The sequence below is a fragment of the Bacillus rossius genome, chromosome 1 (genome assembly GCF_032445375.1).
Source record: "Bacillus rossius redtenbacheri isolate Brsri chromosome 1, Brsri_v3, whole genome shotgun sequence".
Taxonomy (NCBI): Eukaryota; Metazoa; Arthropoda; class Insecta; order Phasmatodea; family Bacillidae; genus Bacillus; species Bacillus rossius.
The window spans coordinates 116,101,732-116,127,979 of record NC_086330.1 but is presented as its reverse complement, the minus strand read 5'-3'; the positions used below and the strand labels follow the sequence as shown (position 1 = coordinate 116,127,979).

Here is a 26,248-nt window from a genome sequence, read left to right as displayed (position 1 = left end):
CTGGACACATAAGCATGATCACGTCCACCGAGGACCCCATAATTGTGTCATTGTCCATTGACTTGCCCTGTTCCTCTAGCTGCTTGAAGAACTCTGTGATCGGCAGCAACCGCCAAAAGGCGAGCGTGATCGCCCAGGGCGTGGTCCCACGGCTTCTGCAGCTTCTGAGCGATGACTCGCTGCCCGACCAGGTGAAGATGGAGGCGACCATCACGCTGGGCTCCCTGGCCAAGGGAACCAGGGACAGCGTCAGGGCCCTGGTGGATCTTGACGTTGTCCCCATCCTCATACATGGTGAGCACACGGCACCCTGTTGTGGTCCTTAAGTGGTGTACGAAAGGGCTATCTTGATAAAGTTAAATTTGACAAAATCATTTCCCAATTTCTCTGATACTAACCAAGATAATGCAGTGAAATCAGCAGAGGATATAGTTTCATATATTTTTTTATTGAGTGATTTAGTTTTTTAAAGTTGGATTAATCACTAAGTGAAATGTACATTTTTAAAATTTAATGCATTTTTCTTTATTTTTATGTACTTTCTATAGTGGCATTATCATCTCTACCATTGTAAATCCACTTTACCATAATATTGTCCCAAATAAGTGGTACAAATTTCAAGATCCTAGCTTAAATATTTCCTGAGAAAATGGAAAAGGTTTGCCAGAAAACATAATTTTTCAGAAATCTGAGATATTATGAAATTAATCTCACATGGAGTATGAAAGGACTAGACAGCTAATGTTTTTGTGAAATCATTTCCCATTTTCTCTATTACTATTTAAGGTGAAAAGTGAAACTTTGAGATGCTATAGTTTCATATCTTCAGTTTTGACTGATGAATAGAGACATGCAAAATTCGCGGATTCTTTTCGCGATAGGTTAGCATCAAAACAACTATACCTTCATACCGCTTCTGCGATTGGCCCACATTTTATCGGGGGAACTGTGAGCCAATGGGAAACACTAAACCAAGAAAGTGCCGAATTACGGACAGCCTAGTTGAGACGTCTCACGCGTCAGTAGCCAATGAAGAGGTGTCATTTCCGCGAGTATTTAAAGGACTGTGGAGTTTATCCTAGAGGTCAATAAATCTGCGAATTTTGCAGGTCTCTACTGATGAAGTTTTATCACATTGACATAAGTACTAAACAATACATGTTTTTTGATGTGTAAACATCTTAGCCTTCAGTATACAGCATTTGGTAGTAGTAATTTTGTGAAAATGGTACAGAATTCGATGAACCAGTATATATTCACTTTTGTAAAAAATAGGGAACATGCCAAACGTATTGGTGTGCCAATTGAAACTTTATGGTATAAAACTACCCTGAAATATTTTTGTAAACTAAAATAGTCATAGTAAAAATGTAAAAAGTAATCTAAAGTTTGAAAATACCTTATAAAAAGATTGTTGATAATACATATTCTTTCAGATTCGTAAGAAGCTTAGAAGTGCATGGAGTAGAGCTCATGGTTGGTAACCATAAGGGTAGGGTTGGAATCTCATCACTGGCCATTTTTTTAATATCATTATAATTTTATAATGTTGAATCAGCTTAGTAAGTTTAAGCTTTCTTTGTAGGAAATATTTACAGTCATTTAAGCAAAAACAAATTCAAAAACATGCCACTTAGTTGTTATAATATGTGTTTTAAAATGTTTCAGGCTAATATTTTAGTAATGCTGTAGAAGTATAACATCTAAAATAAGCGGAAACTTTATAGTATTGTAACGTTGGACATACCCGGTGCCTAAACCAAACGAAACGTTGGTGTTGATGATTAATCAAAAAATTACAAATCTATTACTTTGCGCGGGGGGGGGGGGGGGGAACTCATAAAACGTACACTCGCTTGACAATAAAAGGTACTTTGTAATCAAAACTGCTCACAACCCGGGATCTTAAAATAATAGGCTCCGCCCCCTATACAGGAGGTCTGGAGAGAGAAGGAATTACTTAAAATGAGTTAAAAACTTAGTTCTAAAGAAAGTACGTTTATTACACGAAACCTTAACTTCATACCAAATGTTGCTAGTCGATGAGAGACAATTATGATGTAACTACTCAGAGTATTTACAGTTATTATTTGTGCCATAATATTATTATTCATGTTTTATGTACATATTATTTAGTTGATATTTAAATGTAAGTGAGTTCTAACAACCCAGGATACACTTTTTGATTTAATACAAACTCCTAGGCTTGTTTCTATTTGATCATCTACACATTTCCTTGGGATAGTATTCAGTTTTATTACAGTTCATGAACCAGGCATTATGTCATAGACAAAACAACCAAATCCACATCGCTGTCTTTGCTGTGTTGAGTCTTCTTTGTTTTTCGCCTGGGGTTGCTACAACGAGTATAGAAAAGAAAAGATGGCCGGGTACGATGAAAAAAGAATGTAATAGTCGACCATGCTAGTTTGCGTGTTCTTACATATTTCGGCGTTTTACATGGACGAGGGATATTCTAAGAAGATAATTAATTCTATCTGGTGATATGCATGGTTTGCATATTTATTAAAATTTTCATCCATTCCAACCCGCCCATGTGATGTCTTGATGAATAGTTCCTGCCGAAACGACCTACAACATGGGTCATCTACAAGCCAACGTCTAGACCGATGATTAATTTGTCTACTATTCGGTGAGACCATTCCAATTACTTCAAGTTTTCAGAAGCCGACTGGATTGGTGGAGGCCTAGTTCCAGAACAACTATAACCAGCCGTAGTATATTAGTCCATTCCAGCATTAGCCTCCTAGCTGCAGTCCACGAGGGAACTACCTAGTGGTCCTGAAGAAGAACTCCGAGCTCCTACCGACTGAGAACCGTGTGATGTCCCTCCCCAGTGATGTGTCTACTTTATATATATTTTAGGAAAATTACCCTATTAAAAAATAACATATTTACGACGTTAACAGTTTGAGTAAAAACACTGGGTTGTTAGGAATCTCACCAACAAACACATATAGTTAATGTTTTAAGTTTGTTTAAGTAATTAACATATTAGTGTCAGATTGGTTAGATTATCTTATGTTTCATAGATAGATTCTGTGACACCAATGATTAAATACAATAATTCCTAACGCATATTAGTAATTTATTATTTATACTCCTTACAGTCACAAAGTAAAACACACTGGAAGATTACATCACAACCTTAAACATATTGTCAATGGAACCCATAATATTATTGACAAAATTCGTATATCACTTTCTGTAAATTCTTATTATCTTCCAAGTAACTATGAAACGTGCTGGTTAAGCTCCCGGGCATGCTTAGAGAAATACAGCCGTAACACCAAGCAAATGTTAAAACTTTATTAGCATACATTCAGACAGTATATATGAGATTACAGAAGAGTAGTAACGCAATTTTCTGGCTCACAACTGTGGGGCCAACGAGATAAGAGTTCCCGTATGTGATATTAGCAGTTATCTATTGTGTATGTTTGGAGACCAGACTGCTGGGAGCGTAAGTTTTTTTGGATTGAACTTTGACTGAGTTTTTTTGTGCAAGTACGTCTGGAAGGCAACATGTCCGAGGAAGGTATGTACTTCTTGCGCCACAAGAACAAAGATAAGGGTGAAGATGACGAAAGGCCCGATAACGTAGTAGTGAGCGAGGCTAGCTATACTGATAGCGAGGTATTAACTGCTGCTGTGACAGCAAGGGAAAATAATGTTGTAGCGAGCACATCTAGCAGTACTCCATGCGCCATAGAGGTAACAAATGCAGTTATTTCGGTGGCACCTTCGCGGGATACGAGCGTTAAGTCAACTACCTTAGAGGAACTTTTGCAAGCTTTCCATAACATGTCAGTACAACTTAACGCCTCTATGAATTTACACTCTGAGAAGCAGTCGGAACAACATAGAATACTTTCTGAACAACAGGCGAAACAAAATCGATTACTTTCCGAAAAGCTTACACTTCAACAGAATACTATTCTAGCCGAAGAATTTACGCGACAACAAGATAGGCTTGCAAGTACTATAACAGAAATGCAAGGAGAATTAATCGCTCGAGTTGACACGAGAATGGCGGAAATCACACAACAGCTATCCACCGAATTACAAAATTCTCGTGCCGAAATACAAGAACTTTGCGAGACCGTGACAGCTCAGTTTTCAGGAGTTGACACACGAATTTCCTCTATGCAACAACAGATAGAAATGACAGAATCTACGTGCCAAGTAGTAGCAAAACGTACGGCGGAGGAGGAAATAACACGATACTCACAGCTGACAGAGACCCGATTCGAACAGTTAAAGTCAGCTTTACACGAACGCGAAGCTAGTAATGCGGATGAGTTTTCGACCATTAATCGTAGAATATACCATTTGGAAAATTCTGTACCGATAGTGTCGCCACTTGAATCCGACATACGTATTATGCCTACAGATACTCCACCGGTTGTCGAAAATAGTACACCATCAGCGCCGGTTTGTGACGATATTCCCGCACCAAATACATTGCCAACCGTCTCCAGTGCAAACGGGCCGCCCATACTACTCGTAGATGCAGCCACTGCATTAAATCATCCATCACGTCACTGGACTGATGAGGTACCCACATTTTCAGCAAAATCCACGGAAAATCCGCGGAAATTTATTAAGTCATTCAAAGAGTATGCGTCACGATTCAAACTGACAGACTCAGAAAAATTAAGGTGCCTAAGCACTAGCCTAAAGAGCACGGCGTATTACTGGTGGGAGGTACACCAAAATACGGTCACATAGTTCGAACAATTCCGGCAGTTATTTATTCAGCAACACTGGAGCCTTAAAATCTAAGGGAACTTGAGGGCGCAATTACATGGCGAAAAATTTGACCCCAAACGAAACCGATCTCTAGAAGCCCATCTGAGCGACATGTTCGAGAGAACTCGTTACTTAGATATTATCATGAGCGATGATGAATTTATTGCGATGGTTTTAGGTCAATTACCCATGCGTTACCAGCTCCATCTAACCGGAAGAAATTTTGAAAGCAAAGCAGATTTCCGGGAACAACTACTCTCTTTCGATCGGTTAGACCAGCAGACTTGCACGAGCCACCACAATAATGAGGAAAACAAACGGCAGCCAACAACAAAACCACCGCCTATTTATCAACCATGGTCCGAGAGTCGTAATGATAACTATCACGGTGCAATTCAGAGTCGTCAACCGTAAGTGAATACCTTTATCTGGCGAAGTAACAGGTATGGTCATGGATGGAACCGTTGGTACAAAGACCGTGACAGTAGTTCGCACCGCCGAGAGTGGCGTTCTAACGATTCTGAAAATCGTCAGTACAATCGTTCAGGACAGGATAACGGTGACCGGGATATTTATAATCCAGAGCCAAATCGAAAATGGTCGACGCCGAGAAAGGTTAGGAGCGGCAGTTACCAACAGAAAACTCCTAATTCCTCGCCTAGACGGCCTCCCAGGTCACTGCGAGATAGAGAAGATAAGCACTCGCCGAGGAACTCGACACCTCAATACTACGAGGGCCCACGGGAACAACAATGTAGTAAAACTTCGCAATCTCCGCGGGATCGACGGCCAAATAATTCCAGGTCCCCTAGCAAGCTACCAGTTAGCCAGCTTATGAGCGACACTGCACATAGCAATGCTATTAAATCTACTCAAGCCACATTCCATAATCAAGTATCATCATCGCCGTTTTATGGGTATTTCCAACGTCAGGAACCCCTTAACCCGAATGTTTTCTACAGTAATCAGCCCGGAATAGAACCCTTGCCGACCCAGATAGTTAATAACGGCGCTAGTTCTAGTTCTGCCAATCAACATAGCACGTTAAACTAGCTGAGATCGGTGATGATGGGCCCCGAACACCGGTCGTGACTAGTAATGGGGTAATCCATGTGGAAGAAAAATGCACTATACACACGATAATAATGCGAGAAAATGAAAGGGAATTTCTGTTAAGTGAAGACGAAGTTACGTCCGAAAACATAGAAGCTTTTTGTCCAGAACTCAATTTAATTATATGTGGAATATTAACTCCTGTGTTACTCGACAGCGGCGCAGAAATTAGCTGCATGAGTGAAACTTTACTAGCAATCATAGAGCAAACAGAAACGAATGTCCCTATATTGCCTGTGCCTTGTTTAAAAATAATGGGTGTTACTTCTCGTGCAATCCCAATTGTAAATAAACAGGCCATGGTTACTATTGAAGGGTTGGGTCCAACCAAATTTTCCTCTGTACTGATAGTTAAAGGTTTAGCTAAGACACTTATACTAGGCACTGATTTTCTAACCAAGTATCGTGTGGTATTAGACTTTGGAGGATGGTTAGTTACCACATCTGATGGCCCGGTATCCAGTACCACCACTAAGTGGCAACTATCAGACAAACTGGTAGGGACTGTTAAAGCAAGAACTACTATTATCCCACTTAACAAGCAGCAAGGACAGCAAACGTTTGTTAGCTACTTCAGAAGACTTGATGCAATCCGTTTTGGAAGTGAAAGCCATTACCGACAGTCAGAAGCGAGAGCTATTTAATTTGCTTGTTAGTTACCAGGTTATCTTTTCGGACAAGCCAGGCCGAAATAAAATTAATGAGGCCAAAATCATTGTTAAGTCCGATGAACCGTTCCATAAAAGAACATATCCTATTCCTGCTAAATTTTTGAAAGAAGCAGAAGAATATCTGAATCTGATGTTAGAATGGGGCATGATAAGGCGTGAAGCAAGTCCATACGCTAGTCCTATGGTATGTGTACGTAAAGCGGATGGTAGTGTAAGGCTCTGCCTGGATGCTAGAGAAATTAATAAACTCACAATAAAAGATAGAGAAAGTCCACGCAGCACTAGCGATATTCTAAGACTGTACCAACGTGTCAAATTTCTAACAACTCTTGACCTATCCGCCGGCTATTGGCAAATACCTCTCAGAGATTAATCGCAACAGTACACAGCATTCTTGTTCCGCAGTCACCAATATGTGTTCCAAGTCATGCCGTTTGGTCTCTGCAATGCTGTGGCGGAATTCACGCGTTGCTTGGATATCACACTAGGACCAGAGTGCAGTAGTTTCTCCCGTGCGTATGTAGACGATATTCTTATAGCGTCAGAAACATTTGAAGAGCATATGGGACACGTAAACATCGTTATTTCTAAACTACAATCTGCTGGCATGACTGTCAAGCTGCGAAAGTCATTCTTCTGTAGAGAAGAGTTACCATTCCTGGGTCATATTCTCACTCCATCTGGGATAAGGACTGCACCCGACAAACTTAGTGCGATCACCCACTTTCCTGTCCCACGCAATGTAAAGCAATTAAGCGCGTTTTTGGGAGTGGTCGGTTTCTATAGGAACTACTCAGATAAAGTGGCTAGAGTAGCCTTGCCATTGTTTGACTTACTCAAGAGGGGGAAAATTTTGGAGTTGGACCGAGGTAGAACAGAAATCCTTCGAGGCGTTAAAATCTATATTTTTGACAGAGCACGTCCTACATCATCCTGTTCAAGGCCGTACATTTATGCTATACACAGACGCCTCTGCGTATGCTTTAGGAGTGAAACTTGCTCAGTGCGATGAAAACAATTTAGAGAAAACCGTGGCTATGGCCAGTAGAACCATGAATGCTGCTGAACAAAATTACACTGTCACAGAGAAAGAGGCGTTAGCAATCATCTGGGCGTTACAAAAATTTCGCGACTTGCTCCTTGGCGAAAACATTAAGTTGATGACCGACCATCAGGCATTAACATGCTTAAAGGCGGGAAGGACGTTTGGTAGCCGTCTTACTAGATGGTGTCTGTTATTACAGGAATTTGATATCGAAATACACCATGTGAAGGGCAAGGACAACGTAGTAGCAGATTATATGAGTCGAGCCCCCGACTTGTCCTACGATCCAACGAGCAATGGAAAGAAATCAAAGGAATTTCTTGTCGCGAAAATTATCACCTCTGCCATAGAGAAAAACCCGAGGTTAAAAGAAATATTTGGTGACTTGAGAAATGCGCAAAGTAACGACGATTTTTGCAAAGCAGTTAGCAAGAAATTAAAAGAGTTGCCACCGCTTCACAAAATACACAGACTATACAGTTTATCCGAGGAAGGCATTTTGTTTCGACGTACTACCCCTAAATCACCATTAGAAAATGATTGAAAACCAATAATACCGGCTAACAGCTTAAACACTATCATTTGGGAAATGCATGAACTTTTAGGACACGTAGGTTCACACAAGTTATACGAAGCCCTACGTCGGCAAATTTACTGTAGTAATTTACAGAAATCAGTTTACAAGGTCGTAACCAGCTGTGACTTATGCCAGAAGTCTAAACATGCTCAATCATCGATGGAAGGTATTTACGAGCCCATTTTGCCCACCAAACCTCTACAATTGGTTTCAATAGATTTATTCGGCCCTTTACCCACGTCCAAGCAGGGGTAAGATATGTTGTAGTAATTATGGACATTTTTTCGAAATATACAAAACTTTACACTATTGTAAGAGCTACTGCAAGAATCGTATTTTTTAAAATGAAGTCTTTTATATCCGAGGTTGGGAAACCTGATTGCATTTTATCCCATAAAGCCACACAATTTATGAGCAACACCTGGCATCAAGGTTTAAGGAATCTAGGTATAAAACCTACTACCTCGTCTGTCCGCCACCCTCAAAGTAACCCGGTAGAACGGCAGATGCGGAATCTTGGTTGCATGTTGCGAACCTATTGTTATAGAGCACAACAGGGTTGGCGAGATTATATCCCGTTCGTAGAGTGCATTCTGAACAACACTATCCACTCTTCCACTGGATTAACCCCCAGAGAAATATTAACAACCGAATGTTCGGAGGCGCTATCCACTTTAATTCTACCCGAAATTTGCAAAAACCAAGAGGGACATGAAGGAATAGTAAAGGATACGGAAGAGCTACGAGAACAAATAGAAGCATTTGTTATAGCCCGTCTACATCTCGCAGCAGAGAAAAGGAGCAAGAATCAGAAGAAGAAGCGGATTACTAAGCTCAGTGTAGGAGATAAAGTTCTTAAGAAGACTAACCCGATCAGTAAACTATGGGAAAACGTTACTAAGAAACTATTTTTACTTTATGAAGGACCGTATGTAGTATGTGACAAAATACATGAAAATTGTTACACTCTCAAGTCAGTAAACAGCGAAGAGATAGTAGGTAACTACAACTTGACGCAGCTACGCCTGTACAAGCAGCCAGTTAAGTAGAAGTCGAGACGAAAGTCATATCGTTTAAGTAGGCATGTAATCATAGTTGATGTGAATGAAGACAGGAAGTAGAAATTTTATTTAGCAGGCATTTATTAATACGCTGCATCGCTGAAGCTATAACACATCGGAACGGCTAATTACGTATTTGTTCACCGAGTCGTGTGTACCGGTGTGGATATATTGTGTGCCTGGAGCACTTTGACGATGATTTATTAGTCCACTGAGCGTGTCTGCCAGTGCGGACTTGTATGTTTTTTTTATTGATTAGCCCGATGTGCATATTTGAGCCATGCCGCATGATTATTTGTCCTATAAGACTCAAGTTATTTTGGAAATTACTTCTTTCTGCCAATCGTCGACTTCACTGAAGACTAGATCTACTGTAGAAATTCATGTTCCACCTCAAGACACTTCTGTTTACAAGAGCTGTTCCACCTCAAGACACTTCTGTTTACAAGAGAGAAAAGGTTGCTCTAGGTAGCTTAGCTGGCACGTCAACAATATCAAAAATACGCTGAGAGAGAATTACTTTATAGTCACATTATTTTCTACATACGAGCTCTAATTTCATGATATACCCTACACCATTAGGTTTCTTATTGCAAGGAAACACTTACTTTGTTTTCTACAGTACCCATTGGATTGAACACTTGATCGTTTTGTCATAAACTTTACACAGCTACCTGAGTTACAGTACACTTACCTTGCTGCAGGGATTATACTCGCATGGTTGATGAAGTATCTCTGTTCATCCTTCTCACTCAATCATTAATAAATAAATTTGATAAAACCAGTCCTGTTTACTATGAAGAAACAAGAATGTAGTATAAACAACCCAGTGTAAAGAATCCCAAACGTAGTGATAAAATTTTGTCTATTGAACTGAACGAGGTAAAAATTTATAAACCCTGTTAGGAGTGATATCACCGCACGAACTCGATTTTAAACCACTTTAATTTGAAAAGTGACAAAGAAGTGCCAGTATTAAACTCTGAACGTATAAACACGAATTATTCAGAGGATTGAATGTTCTCTACACTGTAAATTACCTTGGGAATATAAGTATTGTTTTCGGAGTTATTCGTTCAGCAATTATGTACATGTTCCCACTACTATTAACTCTGAACTTTGAGATCGAGAAATTGTACGCTACGATATTGTTACTTTAGATGTAAGTATTTGCATGTATATCATATTGTGTATGGTCACTTGTCATGTTATGTATATGGTGTCACAGAATCATGGTATGTTTGTCTGTCATGTTTATTTTAAGTGTATTGTAATTTGCCTTATTTTAATTGAAGAATGTTCCAGACCTTATGTTATTTTTGCTGAATGAGTAATATTACTGTATCTATGTTTTGAATTCAACTAAAGACATGTCATGATAGGTACAAAAACCAAGAGACTGTATAACTCATATGCAAGGAGTTATTTCCAGGATTATTTTCTGCAAGATGATTATGTTCAGTAAAATGTTTTCGATAATCAGTTTTAATTAATCGATAAACATTTTGGAGCGGCTCTGTAACTACTCAGAGTATTTACAGTTATTATTTGTGCCATATTATTATTATTCAAGTTTTATGTACATATTATTTAGTTGATATTTAAATGTAAGTGAGTTCTAACAACCCAGGATACACTTTTTGATTTAATACAAACTCCTAGGCTTGTTTCTATTTGATCATCTACACATTTCCTTGGGATAGTATTCAGTTTTATTACAGTTCATGAACCAGGCATTATGTCATAGACAAAACAACCAAATCCACATCGCTGTCTTTGCTGTGTTGAGTCTTCTTTGTTTTTCGCCTGGGGTTGCTACAACGAGTATAGAAAAGAAAAGATGGCCGGGTACGATGAAAAAAGAATGTAATAGTCGACCATGCTAGTTTGCGTGTTCTTACATATTTCGGCGTTTTACATGGACGAGGGATATTCTAAGAAGATAATTCTATCTGGTGATATGCATGGTTTGCATATTTATTAAAATTTTCATCCATTCCAACCCGCCCATGTGATGTCTTGATGAATAGTTCCTGCCGAAATGACCTACAACATGGGTCATCTACAAGCTAACATCTAGACCGATGATTAATTCGTCTACTATTCGGTGAGACCATTCCAATTACTTCAAGTTTTCAGAAGCCGACTGGATTGGTGGAGGCCTAGTTCCAGAACAACTATAACCAGCCGTAGTATATTAGTCCATTCCAGCACTAGCCTCCTAGCTGCAGTCCACGAGGGAACTACCTAGTGGTCCTGAAGAAGAACTCCGAGCTCCTACCGACTGAGAACCGTGTGATGTCCCTCCCCAGTGATGTGTCTACTTTATATATATTTTAGGAAAATTACCCTATTAAAAAATAACATATTTACGACGTTAACAGTTTGAGTAAAAACACTGGGTTGTTAGGAATCTCACCAACAAACACATATAGTTAATGTTTTAAGTTTGTTTAAGTAATTAACATATTAGTGTCAGATTGGTTAGATTATCTTATGTTTCATAGATAGATTCTGTGACACCAATGATTAAATACAATAATTCCTAACGCATATTAGTAATTTATTATTTATACTCCTTACAGTCACAAAGTAAAACACACTGGAAGATTACATCACAACCTTAAACATATTTTCAATGGAACCCATAATATTATTGACAAAATTCGTATATCACTTTCTGTAAATTCTCATTATCTTCCAAGTAACTATGAAACGTGCTGGTTAAGCTCCCGGGCATGCTTAGAGAAATACAGCCGTAACACCAAGCAAATGTTAAAACTTTATTAGCATACATTCGGACAGTATATATGAGATTACAATGAAGTATTAACTTTTACATTTAAACTTAATAAATAAAATCTAGGGCAATCTGAAAATCAGTCGTATTAGTTGCTTTACAATTAAGTACTTTAACTTGAATGAACTAAAAGGGGATCATGATTTACAAACGCTTTGATCAACGAGCGGCTAGAGGGTATCAAAATCTTCTACGACGTTAAAACTTATTCTAAGTCCTTGAAGTTAACTTAAACATTATTTTAAATTATCTAAGGTCAAAACGTAAAACTATACGTCCAGCATGATGTCAGCAATATCCGCTCAGGTCCGGCCTCTTCAAAAATAACTGAAACATTACTTCCGCGACCCCAACCAACTTTACATGAACGTATTGCTGTTCCGGGGCATAGCCTCTGCCTCAAAGAGCCCAACATCCTTAAACCCTAACCGACTCGTTGCCACTGGCCTCCCCCAGAGTGAGCCCCGAGCTACCTCCGGCGGCCGCTTAAAAACCCTCTCGGCCCCGCCGACGTTTCCAAAAAATCTCGGCCCGCCGCCCCCAAATTTTGCAATCAGGGCCCGAGCCCGCGGGACGCGCACCGCGTTGCGACCTAGTTACGCCAGCAGACCGCCGCTTCGCGAGGTCGGTGGCCCGCGCGACTCATCAGGAATGTGCAGCAAGGGCAAACGACACGCCGCCGGCCGGTCGCCTATGAAACGAGGCCGCTTCTCGCACGGGCGCAGTGACCCGCCCACAGCTCGCGCCTTGAAAAACAGAAATTTGAATTCGGCCACACCGAGAAATTCTGGAACGCGACAGTACTAACTGTTAGGGGAATTTTAACAAAGATGGGTAGTATTTTAATAACGGCATCTGCACGTCAAAGTTAAGTGAAACATGAGCTTAATTATATAAAACGTGTATTGCTTTACTTTAGTTATTAAATATTTCTTCATAATTATGCAACTAAATAAGGTGCTTTAGATTAGATCACATATGTAGTTACATCTGAAACTACGATAAAATATAGTTTTCTTTGAATGAAGAAAAAAGGAAAATAACAATGTGAGTGTTAAAATTATGCCATTATTTTGATGGCTGTAATGATTGTTTGGTCACTCTTTGCAATTGGTTAATGATTGGAAACAGACCTTCATGCACAAAAACTGATAACAATAACCATCTTAACAACCAATTATTCAATCGGAACCATCTGCCATTAACTGTTATTGTAAATTAATCATTTTGCCCATCCCTAGCTGCTATCTGCATTTAATGGTAACAAGCAACGTTTACAATTCAGGCAGCAAATTCTAGCAGCAGGCGCAGAAAGTATGTGTGTGATTTGCATCCAAAAATTTTGGCCTTTGAAAAGCAAATATTTTATTTATCAGTTTATTTATTTATTTATTTATTTATTTCATTTGATTTGTAACATGCCACACCAACAGCATAAGGCTCCAACGGTGGGCACAACATTTAGGACAAGTACAAAACAAATACAGTAACATTATTAATACTAGAACAGTGTAAAAATAAAACGTAAATTGTAAAATAGAAGTAAATTTTAAACTAATCTGAACATGTTCGATAAAGAATAGATTTTTTATCAACTTACCAGGGGCATTAAATCACTCACAAAATCTGGAAGTTGATCACCCTCGAACTATTTAAAGACAAATGTGTTGTCCTGCTCAATCCAACCGTATTCCAATGGGTCCAACATTGTAGGTTGCTTTTTGTAAGCATTTTTCCAAATAGAGGAGATATAGTGGGCTATTAAAAGTTGTTGATAAAGCTCACTCTTACATGGTTGTATTGAGCTTGCATCAAAATTTTGAATTCTTTTGCTAAATTTTTCATTGATGTCTGAGGCTTTATAGCTGCTGACAAATAGTTCGAACCTTCCATCATCTACGTCATTTGATTTTTTGGCGTTATATAGCTGGCAAGTGCAATGCTGAATAGTGTTAAATAGTTCTTGTAGCTGGTCCTGTGTTAAATTTTTTTCACCAAGAGTAGCAAATGCTCGTTGAAACCAACATTTTTTTTTTTTTAGCAAAGTAAAAGGTTTTTTCTTTCCTTTATTAAAGAAAGCGGGATTAAAATCACATCCGGTAAATGCATGTAAGCCGATTAAACTTTTGGTTAACAATTCACCAAACTCTCTATAAATTTTAGCTATGTCAATGTATCTTTCATTATTTCCTTTCCATAAAGCATCCAAATATTAGATTGAGAATTCTTTAATGGTGCCATATTACCCAACATTATAATCAAAATATCGGTATCAGAGGCTCTGATTGCAATATTCGACTGTTCTGCGTTACTAAAAGCATGATAGATTATTTTTTTATCCGCCTCTTCATGTGAAATACAACATAAATCTTCAACAACACTCGATTGTATCTTATCATCAACGACTATGACTGACAATTCTGTAAATTTAAATAAATATGGCGGTTACCCAAAAATTTCCTCACTTGACCAATGCTTTGTAAAAAAATCAACAAGAGCTTCCTTTATTTTGTATTATCAATTCTTTCGCAAAATCTGACGGTCACACCTGTTCAGGCCTAGTGATTGTGTACTCAATCAAAATTGCTTCATGTCATAGAGATCTTTCACTATATTTTATTGATGTATACAAATATTGGTCAAAGATAATATCAATCCTTCGGACCGAATATTTTGTTGCCATTTGTAGAAATTTCTTTGAAATACTCCCGAATGTTTTGGGAACTTCTTTCATAGAATGAAGGATGAAAAATCCATCAATTAAGAACACATCTGTATTATGTGGTGGTTCTTGATCAATATTTGGTTCTACACATTTTACAAGTACAGACTTGTCAGTTTTACAGAAACCACCATCTAGTTGACATAAAGCAAGAGGTACAGGAGTTATTGGATACGATAAAATTTTTATAAGATCAATTTGGTGGTCCATAGAAATTCCCAACAAATGTCCGAATAAATCTCGCTGTAACTTTATCTCTTGTTGCTTACCTCCAATTTTTACAGACTACTTCACGAGTAGACTCAAAAAGTTGTGTATCTGTGTCTTTTTGATGGCTTTTTCAAATCTTCTGGAATCAGATGCACATTCTGATATAAAAGTAAGTTCGTAGCTCTTCACCGATTTTTCCGATATTTAAAAGAAATTCTTCTACTTAAGGTGATGCAGCTTTCCCCGAAGCTATGTTAAACAACTGATCTGGTGATAAATCTAAGCTTAAGGGATTCACATGTGGATTGAACGAGTTTATAAAACTATTAAGTTGTTGACAACTTTTCTGGATGTTATTTGGCTGCAACTCGGCTGAAACATCTTGCTTCTTGGTGATTTCTAACTCTTCCAACACGTGTGTGATTATAGTTGAGCGGATGTCGTGACTTCTCACCCACCGTTGGTGAGCTGAAATAGAATTGAGTCAGATGTGAGATACCAGTAAGTGTTCTCGCAGCATCTGCATTGATGGTCTGCTCTAAAGTAAGATCAATAGGCTGCCTTGAGAACGGTTTACTGGTATGCTTGATTCCAAAAAATCCTTTTTGGAAGTCCTGCTCTAAACCAGGATGAGTTGTTGAAACTTTCGTTAAATTGTAATGATATTGAACAGTTCATTTCGCATAATTTTGATGGTTGAATACGAAAAATAAATTTGTTATTTTTGGTAAAATGTCAAGGTATAAGTTGAAGTCGCCAACACAAATGCTCCTGTTTAGTTGTAAATAATAATAAACAAGTTTTATGTAAATAATATAAAATTGCGCTGTTTCGCCATGATCACCATGTAATGTTTGTTCTTAAATACATATTCATTACAGAGTTCTTTCAAGCTTTCATTGTGAATAAAATATGAAGGTGACTGACAACTCTGTTATCTTTCCAATTATTCTTTGATATCTTCAGAATTTGAATATTTTTAGATGTTAGTGTAATGCTTCGGGATATTCAAATCAAGCCTTGGGTTGGTGGAGTTCTTTTTTTTATTCTTATTCACCACGGAACACAAACATATTAAGCTTCATCATCACTCTTCTCCACCATTTTTTTATCCCTCCTTTGTTTTCCAAAACAAAACAAACAAAAAAAAAACACATCTGGCCATACCAACCTTCTCAATCTAAATTCTCAACACAAATAAAAATACCTTCCAGGTAAAAATATAACACATCAAAAAACCCTTAGCCCGGGAGTGTAAACACTTTACAACCCCCCAGGTGAACTGACGTACAATTTTACAATGATACTAAATTAAAAATTTACCTGAAGTTTACCTCTAAATTGAACACACTGGATTGCTAGAAACAAAAATCTAGGCCTGCCTTAGTCACTCCCTTCCAGCCATCTCTACTAGTCTTGTTATACATAACAAAAGTTTCAACCTGTCCGTCTAAATTAACATGACATTCTCACACAAACTGAACAATCAGAGTGGCAATGATTACTACAACACTTCCCTTAAATTAACATGACATCTTCACACAAACTGAACAACAAGAGTAGCAATGATTGTTACAACACTTTCCCTTAAATTAACATGACATCTTCACACAAACTGAACAACAAGAGTAGCAATGATTGTTACACTTCCCTTAAATTAACATGACATCTTCACACAAACTGAACAAGAGTAGCAATGATTGTTACAACACTTCCCTTAAATTAACATGACATCTTCACACAAACTGAACAAGAGTAGCAATGATTGTTACACTTACCCAGTTATATAAGGTTTTAACAGAGACTGGTTGAATGTACCCCGAGCACCTCCGCCATCGGTCAAGTGTCCCAGTTCCCAAACATTCTTCCCCGCTTCCCCAATGAGCTTAAAAGGCCCCTCATACAACAAACTCAATTTTTTTGTCTCCTTTAGCAAAAAATCACTCCGCCCACAGACTCTGAGAAGAACTAGGTCACCTAGTTTAAAAATGCTATTACAAAGGTTTTGTTGGGCTCCCCTCCTCAGCGCCGCATGCTTCAATTTAAGTCTGACTATTTCAATTTTGTCCTCTATTTGGGCCTTTTCCTCTTCTGGAAACTCAAACTTTAAAGCTAAGCTATCTTTCTGTGGCTCCCCACTCACTAGCTCATTTGGAGCATAGCCTGTGCTACTGTGAACGTGTTGGTTAAAAAAACTGTTCATTAAAGGTATCATCTCCGCCCACCTGCTGTGTTGGTTGTGGCAATAGGTTCTAAGTAGTCTCCCAATCTCTCTCATCACTCTTTCACTGGGATTCCCCTGAGGGTGTCTTACTGAACTATAGACTACATCTACTCCCTTCCAAGCTAGCTCCCACCTCCAAACGTCTGCTGTGAACTGAGTACCATGGTCACTCAGAACTCTTTTAGGTACTCCTACCTCCACACAGTAATGATTAAGCAGTTTGTTGACACAAGCAGCTGCTGTAGCCTTCTTTAATGGGTAACAACGCACAAACTTGGTGAACACATTTAGCACTACCAGAATGTACCGCACTCCTCCTCTTGACTTAGGCAAAGGGCCATATAAATCCACCGCTACAAGGTCATCTGGTCCGGACGGAATAATAGGCTGCCATCTTCCTTCCCAATTTCGATTTGGATACTTTGCCTTTTGGCAGATATCACAACTGCTTATGATTTGCCTGACTGACTTCTCCATATTAGGCCAGAAGTAACTGTTGTTGGCCAACCAAAACACCTTTATCCACCAAAATGTCCCATGGACCGGTGGAGATGCCACACTAACTGATTAACCCAGCCCTTTGGCACACACGCTTTCCACTTTCCTGTCGCATCCCTCCGATAGAGCACCCTTCCATTTGTACAATACCACATCAGCAGCTTCTTTACCTTTGAATCATTGAGATCTTTGTCCTCATTTTCCAACATTCTTATAATGCTACCCCATGTTTCATCTTCTCGCTGAGCCTCTCCTAACTTAGTGAATCTCTTAATCAAGTCATCATCCCGTTCTGCAGTGAGGTGTGCCATAATAGGCCCGGCCCTAGGTTTTTCCTCCATTACCAGCTCCCCCTCCTCAACTACAGTTCTACTGAGCAAGTCTGCATCACTATTTTCTTTTCCTGAGATATACACCATCTCCAGGTTGTACTCCTGCAGGGCTAAACACCACCTCGTTAGTCTGCTCCCCATTAACTTGCAAGTTAGTAGGAAAGCTAAAGAGTGATGATCTGACAGTACAATTATCTTGCTGCCTAACACTAGGTTTCTTAATTTCGCTAAACTCCACACGATTGCTAAACATTCTCTCTCCGTTACTGTATAGGCTCTTTCTGCTGTATTTAGACTCCTGCTGAGCATGGCTACCAGTTGTTCCTCTCCCTCCTCATTTCGCTGGAAACACTTGGCCCCAAGGCCATAGCCTGACGCGTCAGTGTTTAGATAGAAAGTCCTAGTGAAATCCGGATGGTGGATTATACAGTTCTCCACAAACAAAACCTTAGCTTTTCTGAAACTTTCCTCACATTCACTACACCACCTCCACACCCAATCTTTTCTTAGCAACCTCAACAGCGGTGCCACCTCATCTGAAAACCTCTCTGCAAAACGGCGGTAAAAGTTACACAGTCCTAGAAACCCCCTCAACTCCTTGAGGTTTTTTGGGCGAGGGAACTCTTTGATTACCCTAACTTTCTCAGGATCTGGTCTGATCCCTCCCGCACTCAATCTAAACCCCAAAAAGGTCACTTCCTCCCTCAGAAACTTTGATTTACCCAAATGTAAGGTCACATTTACTTCCCTTAGCCTACACAACAGTTGTTCCAAAATTTCTAAGTGCTCATCGAAACTCTCAGTCGCAATTAACAAGTCATCTACGTAGGTCAACACCCTGGATTCTAGTTCAGGTCCTAAGGATGCATCTACCGCCCTGCAAAATTCCCCTACACTGTTCGGCAGACCAAATGGTAATACCTTGAATTGGTAGGACCTTCCATTATACAGAAACGCAGTGTACTTCCTATCCGCTTCAAGTAAGGGCACCTGCCAATAACCCTTCACAAGGTCTGTAGTGCTTATGTACTTGCATCCCCAGAAAGCACCAAACAAATTGTCTGGCTCCACAGGGCTCTGCCGGTCAGGGACGATAATGCTTTTAAGGCCTCGTGAGTCGACACACAGTCTCACACTCCCATCCTTTTTCCTGGCACAAACCAAAGGGTTAACAAAAGGGCTGTTCCCTCTCTCAATTATACCATTCCTCTCCATCTCTTTGATTTGCTTTTCCACCCCTTCTCTACATGCCCATGGAATAGGGTAGCTCCTACCTTTAAACGGAGTGCTGTCAGTCACCGGAATTCTGGCTACATACTGAGTAGTTAACCCTGGTTCACCTCTGAAAACCTCCTTGAAGTTCACCAACAGATTTCCTAATCTCATTCTCTCCTCTTCACTTCCTATCTCACATTGCCCCAATACCTGGCTTACTTCCTCCTCCCAACTTATAGGGGTGATAGTTTGTAATTTCAAAGAGCTTTCTCCTAATGTTTCTCCTAATTTCTCCAACTCCATGCATTCCCCCTCCTCTGCACATTGCACCCTCAGTACTTCAGGATTACACCCTGAACCCCTGCTACTTCTCTGCATGTCATACGCTATCCCTCTAATGAAAATCACACCCTCCTTGAAATTAACAATTATACCATGCCTATGCATAAAATCCACACCAACTATCACTTCTTTAGTTAACATAGGTATAACTAAGCAATTCGCCCTGTAAATTTCCTCCCCTAGTCGAAAATCCAAAAAAATTTGTTTGTTTACTTTTTTACTTTTTCCTCTGGTAGCCCCAATCACGGTAAGTTGTGGCACCGGCAATACCGGATAAGTGAACCCATGCTTATTTAAATCTGTTAAAAACTGTTCAGAAATGCCGGATACTTCTGATCCCGAGTCGAAAAGGATAGCGATATCCTGGTCTCCGATCCGGCATAACAATTCCGGTACCGGTCCGCTGTTGGGCGTCTGTGTTTCTTCTGATAACAAAAATTCCCTCTCGCCAGTAAACATTGCTGCAGCCATGTGAACAGCATCCCGCTCTTCTGCCTGTCCTTTACCTTGGATCGTCCTGGCCTGGCTGCTTAGGCTTGACGATCCCCACCGTTTCCCGAGCAAGTATTGAGTTTGTCATTATTATGCCCTACCTGTCCGACTCCCATGCTTTCCCCTGATCTACTTTCTCCCTGCCCTGTTCCTGCTTCTTTACGCTCTTCCCCCTCTGCCAATCCGCCACCCGCTTTTCCCGTTTCTCCAATTTCCTTGCCACCGGCTGTTACCAAAATATGCCCCTCTACCAGGCCTGTTTCCTGAATAGCTTGGGTTATAATTTGTGCTATTATTACTGTTCCAGTTTTGAGATTTTCCATTTTGATCCTGAAACCCACCTTTCATCTTGTCCTGACTACCACTTCCCCCACTCTGATTCTGTTGGTGCCAAGGGCTTCCCCTTTGGTCCCTCCTTGCATTAATTCTGTCTAGTTCCTTCAGCACCTTCCGCAGTTGTTCCACCGTTGATACATCTTTCCCTACCAATGCCTCCTGCACACTTTCAGGGGTCTGTGAATACACTAAGGTTACAATTTCCTCCTCACTGAACGGTGTGTCGTAGTACTTGCTTCGCTCTACCACATTACTTAGGTGAGCCTCAAGTTGCCCGGCCATACATCTCCCCTGGTATAAGTTTGCCCTATCGATTCCTTGTATTCTTTTCCCCCAATATTCCGTTGTAAATTCTCTTTCGAAATCCTGGAGGTGTGATATTCGAGTTTCAATGAGCCGCAGCCAGTTTTCCCCCACCCCCACTATGGATCTTTTTGCTACTATTACTTGCTCCTCCTCCGAACATCCATATACTGAAAAAAATTCATGTAACCTTTCCAAATGTTTTCTAGGGTGAGTTCTGTCCTGCCCTGAAAACTTTGGAATGTCCCCGTCATGATACGGCTGTGTAAATCTCATGTTCCGACAACTAATCCCTGCTTTGCACCCCCCAGACCTTTCTCCTTCCAATTTTCCAATTCTCAGATTGAGTTTGACGTACCAACGGGTGTGTGAAGCTAAAAAAAATTGATTATGTTTCTTTAACAAATTTTCACAACCGTCGAGTTCCGTCAGTTTAAAAAAAAATGAATTAGATGTTCTTGGTTCAAACAGCTAAAATTATCAAGGTAAATCAATGTAACTAATTTATGTGTCGTAAATAAAAGTAAATTGCGTCTGTAACTAAAGTAGGTGTATTTTAGACCTAATGTGAGTGCGGCAGAGCCGTTGCAGTGTACAATTATTATATACATACATTGATCACATTTTTATCCTACTAGACTGTTAACTTATTCTAGAATGCTTGGAATTCTTTGTGTATGTAGATAACAAGTTTATCCAGTTCAAAACAAAACAAAAAAAAAACCTCATTCAAAGTTAGTGTAGTGTAAATATATCAACAATTTGTTTTATATCATGTAAACGATTCAATAATTCTATATGTTTCTGTTTAAAATTAAGTTGTGGTAAGTTCAAATTAAGTAAAAATTATGTATTAAGCCAGGATTGAAAGCACTCGGTGAGCGTGGACCACTGAGTGTTGGTGAAACATTACTACATCAGAGACTAACGTTTATATCAAATTTAATGCCCTGAAAGAATTCCAAACAGATATTTACTATTCAATAGTCTTGGGATCCCGAGAGTTAATTTAAATTAATTAGTTTGGTTATTCTAATAATTATAGAACAAGAGATTCAGATTTGGATTTAAATTATGACGCGGGTAAGTCTTTCAGGCGGAAATCAATGTTTTTATAAAAAAAATAATGTTCGTGAAATTCAACAAACGGGAAACGTTCCAAATCGACGACTGGACGGGACTGAAAAAAAAAACGACCTCAGTGACAGTTATAGCCTCTACAGACGTATTGACTTCCTCGATGACCAGGACTCTGCGACGATCCGCGTGTAGCTGGCTCTCCTGCTCTGGATAGCTGGTAGGTCGTTGACTCAGTCCTCCTCTCGTACCGGACTGCTGGGCTGTTCTACTGCTCGGCTCGTGAGCCGTCTCCTTCTTAGTTTGCGCCGTCGAGTCGGTCCTTCTCGCGGACCGGACTGCTGGGTTGTCCTCCTGCTAGGCTCCCGAGACGTCTTCTTATTAGCTCGTGTCGTCAAAACTGCAGCGCCTTTCCTATTTTAACGTGGTTCAGTCGTCGTCGATTGAATAATAGAATTGTCTCTCTCTCAAATCCTCAAGATATTTTAACCGTTCTTCTTTGCGTCGATTAAGGTAACATAATTATGCAGATCTTTGTTCTAGTATAAAAGTTTCGTTGAATGTTCTTCCGTGAATTTTAGTGTTGAAATCGTTACTAAAACAGCTCTTCGATATCTCTTTTAAGTATTAATTCAAATCATACGAAGTTTCCAGTTTGCTGCTAAAATTACGGACGCATATTATCAATGACCGAAAAAAATGGAACAAAACGAATATTCTAAAAGAATATTTTTACTTGTCCTTGTTTGTAACACGCGATTCTACAATTTTTCTTTAAAAACAAAAAAAAATCAATGCTTTAATGCAGGCAAAATATAATCAAAATGAATCTCCTATTCTTTACAAATATAGTAATAAACAACAAATTTATTACATTTTTTTAAAAAAACCAAAGATAAGCATACTTCCAGAGACAAAATAACGTTTTAGCTTATTTAAAATTTGTAAAGATTTGCATATCATAAATCAAACAATTTTTTTTTGTTCCGACTTCTGCAACCACCAAAATTGATCAATATAAATATTTCTATAAAGTACAAACGTTGACTTTATAGATTGCCCCTTCTTAGAAATGTCTATTATGTGCAGTTTAAACATACATAGAACAAACAGCATGACATTTCTAATACACATATATAACAGAATCTACATCTTCATTATTATTTATCGTCCACCAAACGAGGTTGTCATATTCCTACATTTACTAAGACTAATGACTAAACTCATAATATCCTAACAAGAATATATTACATACATGTTGCAATAAATAAAAAAATACATACAAAGAATGCTAGGTCAACGTAAGGATATTTTAAACATATGTATAAATCATTCAATATTTTCGGTCACAACAGGTTTGTGATATTCTTTCAGTTGGGTAATGTTGTAATGTCCTATAATCTGCCTGGTGTTAAGGTCTGAGAGTTCATAACAATTATTCCGAATATCTTTAGTTATGAGGTATGGTCCGTCGAATAGTAGAAATAACTTTCGGGTAACGTATTGCCAGAACTGGCTGGTTGGATTGGTTCTTTTTAGTACCAGGTCTCCGCAATCGAAAGTAGTTTTTCCGGATAATTTCTGATGCTTCTTTCTCATGTCAGCAGCGGAGGTTAGTTTCGCCCTAACTAACTCCTCGGTTTCCCGTCGTATTTCGTTCAGTTCGTCTTGCTCTTCCTCAGCGACATCATGTTGTAATTTTGGTACCATTGTTTCTGGAATGATATTGGACGGTTTTCCGGTAAGCAGTTCATATGGCGTGGTGTTGGTAGAACTATGGATGGTATGATTAATAACACATTCAATAAATGGTAATTTAGTCATCCAACTTTGTTGTGCATCATAACAAAACGTGCGTAGCATGTTGCCTAGCGTGCGCATTAGTCGTTCTACCGGGTTACTTTGGGGATGTCTAACCGAAGACATGGTGGGTGTAATATGCATCTCCTTTAATCCTTCTTGCCATATCGAACTGGTAAATTGTGTACCGTGATCTGAAATAACCGCTTCGGGGTGACCCACTTCAGCCTCGAATCTCTTCATTTTCTGAAGGACGACCTTGCCGGAAGCATGTACTACTGGGTAGAGCTTGGCGTACTTAGAGAAAACATCTAAGACTACAAATACATATTTTACTCCTGCAGTTGAGCAAGGTAATGGTCCCAGTAAATCTACCGACAACAATTGCAAAGGTCCTCTAGGAATTATCGGTTGTGTTTCTCCAACTAAGTTGCGTTGTGAATGTTTTGCTTTTTGGCATAGGTCGCACGATCTCGTAATTTTCACTACAATTTTGGGTAAGTTCGGACAGTATAATTTTCTACTTAAGGTAGCGGTCAATTTCTTGGAACCAATGTGGGCACAGTTATGATGTATTTCCCATGCAATATTCTTTACTAATTCTTTAGGTACGACCGGTTTCCATAAATCCTCGAATCGGGAACATAGTTTATTTTGGTAAAATAAAATACCTTCGTTAGAAATGCAATATTTAGTATTGAGTTTTGTTTATGTTCTGGTACTATGTTTTGAAGTTTTCCCTTAATATTTTGGCAAAATTCATCCCCATTTTGAAGTTGAGCTAAATTTAGGAAAGCATTCCTGATAACATCGTTGTTGGCCATTTGTTCCGCCACTAGATGAGCAACTAAGAATTCTTTCGGGTTACGATGATTCGGTTTTTCGTTTTCCACGACATCCGGTACCCGGCTAAGGTAATCCGCTGCCACATTTTCTTTGCCTTTAATATGGCAAATCTCAATGTCATATTCTTGTATAAGTAGACACCATCGAGTTAGCCTACTACCGAAAATTTTGCCAGTTTTAAGAAATAATAATGATTGATGATCAGTAAGCAGTTTTACATGTTCACCCAACAATAAGTCCCTAAATTTTTGTAAGGCCCATACAATTGCTAAAGTTTCTCGTTCTGTGACTGTATAATTTTTTTCGGCACTATTTAGTGTTCGGCTTGCCATTGCGACTGTTCGTTCTATATCTTCGTCATCGATTTGCGCTAATTTTGCACCTAGCGCATAAGCGGAATCATCTGTATACAACAAAAAAACTCTACCTAGAATAGGGTGATGCAATACTTGTTCTTCAATGAAAATTTTCTTCAATTCCTCGAATGCTTTCTTTTCTTCATCGCACCACTTCCATGTTTGTCCCTTCTTTAATAAACCGAAAAGTGGTACAGCTATTTTAGCTATCTTATCACTATAATTACGATAAAATCCGATCACGCCAAGAAAAGTTCTCAATTGTTTGACGTTCTTTGGTGTTGGAAAATTAGCAATACTTTGTAATTTTTCGGGTGATGTTTTAATGCCGGTTGGTGTCAAAATATGGCCTAAGAAAGGTAATTCTTGGCGACAAAACACAGATTTCTTCAATTTTGCCGTCATGCCAGCGTCACGTAGCTTGGTCAAAACAATGCCGATATGGATAAAGTGTTCTTCCAGGGATGTCGAGGTTATAAGTATGTCATCGACATAAGCACGAGCGAAGTTTTTGCATTCCGGTCCTAATGTTTGGTCTAGACATCTCGTGAATTCAGCCACGGCATTGCATAACCCAAAAGGCATGACTCGAAATATGTACTGGAAATTTTTAAATAAAAAGGACGTGTATTTCCGTGATTCCTTCTTCAATGGAATTTGCCAATACCCGGCTGACAAATCTAAAGTTGTTAGAAATTTTACTCCTTGATATAAGCGTAGAATGTCATTTGTCGGCTGTGGGCTTTCTCGGTCTCGTATGGTAATCTTGTTAATTTCCCGCGCATCCAGACATAGGCGTACGGAACCGTCCTTCTTTCTGACGCACAGGATAGCATTGGTGTATGGGCTAGGAGCTCGTTCAACTACCTTCCAGTCTAACATCAATTGTAAGTATTCTTCAGCTTCACTCAAAAATTTTGCTGGAATCGGGTAGGATTTTCTATGAAATGGCTCGCCTGGTTTCACCTCTATGCTAGCTTGGTATAATTTGTTTAGTCCAGGTTTGTCGGAAAATACGTCTTGGAAATGCTTTAAAACTTGAAATAGTTCCGTTTTCTCCTTGTCGCTAATCAGAGTGATTTCACTCATGGCATTACGCAAATCGTCATCGGTCGCATTTAAATTACTTGCCATGGTAGAGCATATCATAGCATACGAATTTACGTCACGAAGGAGTGATACGCAGTTGTCCGTCACTTCCCATTTTTCCGTGGTGGTCGGGTTCTCTAAGCTATCCATAGCCGTAATCATCCATCCTCCGAAATCCATGATAATTTTGTATGTGGTCAAAAAATCGATTCCAAGTATAATTGGTTTTGCCAAACCTTTCACTATCAAAACAGGTACGCGCTTTACGCTACCTAATCCTTCAATTTCTAGCAAAGTCTGTTTATTAATAATGGGACTAGCCCTTGACGTTACTCCTAAAATTTTAATGGTCGGGACAGGCATACG

The 26,248-nt window shown here is 39.2% G+C and overlaps 1 protein-coding gene across 9 annotated transcripts in view; it reads left to right on the top strand.

The window, feature by feature from the left end:
* Positions 1 to 26,248, top strand: part of LOC134542760 (armadillo repeat-containing protein 8-like) — a 160,270-nt gene that overhangs the window by 9,972 nt on the left and 124,050 nt on the right. For all 9 annotated transcript variants that reach the window (XR_010076852.1, XR_010076851.1, XM_063387293.1 and 6 more), the window contains one exon: positions 80 to 294. Coding sequence is in view for 7 of the 9 variants with exons in the window: in XM_063387293.1 (XP_063243363.1) it covers positions 80 to 294 (215 nt within the window). In the remaining 2 variants the exon portion in view is untranslated. The remainder of the gene's footprint in view (positions 1 to 79; positions 295 to 26,248) is intronic.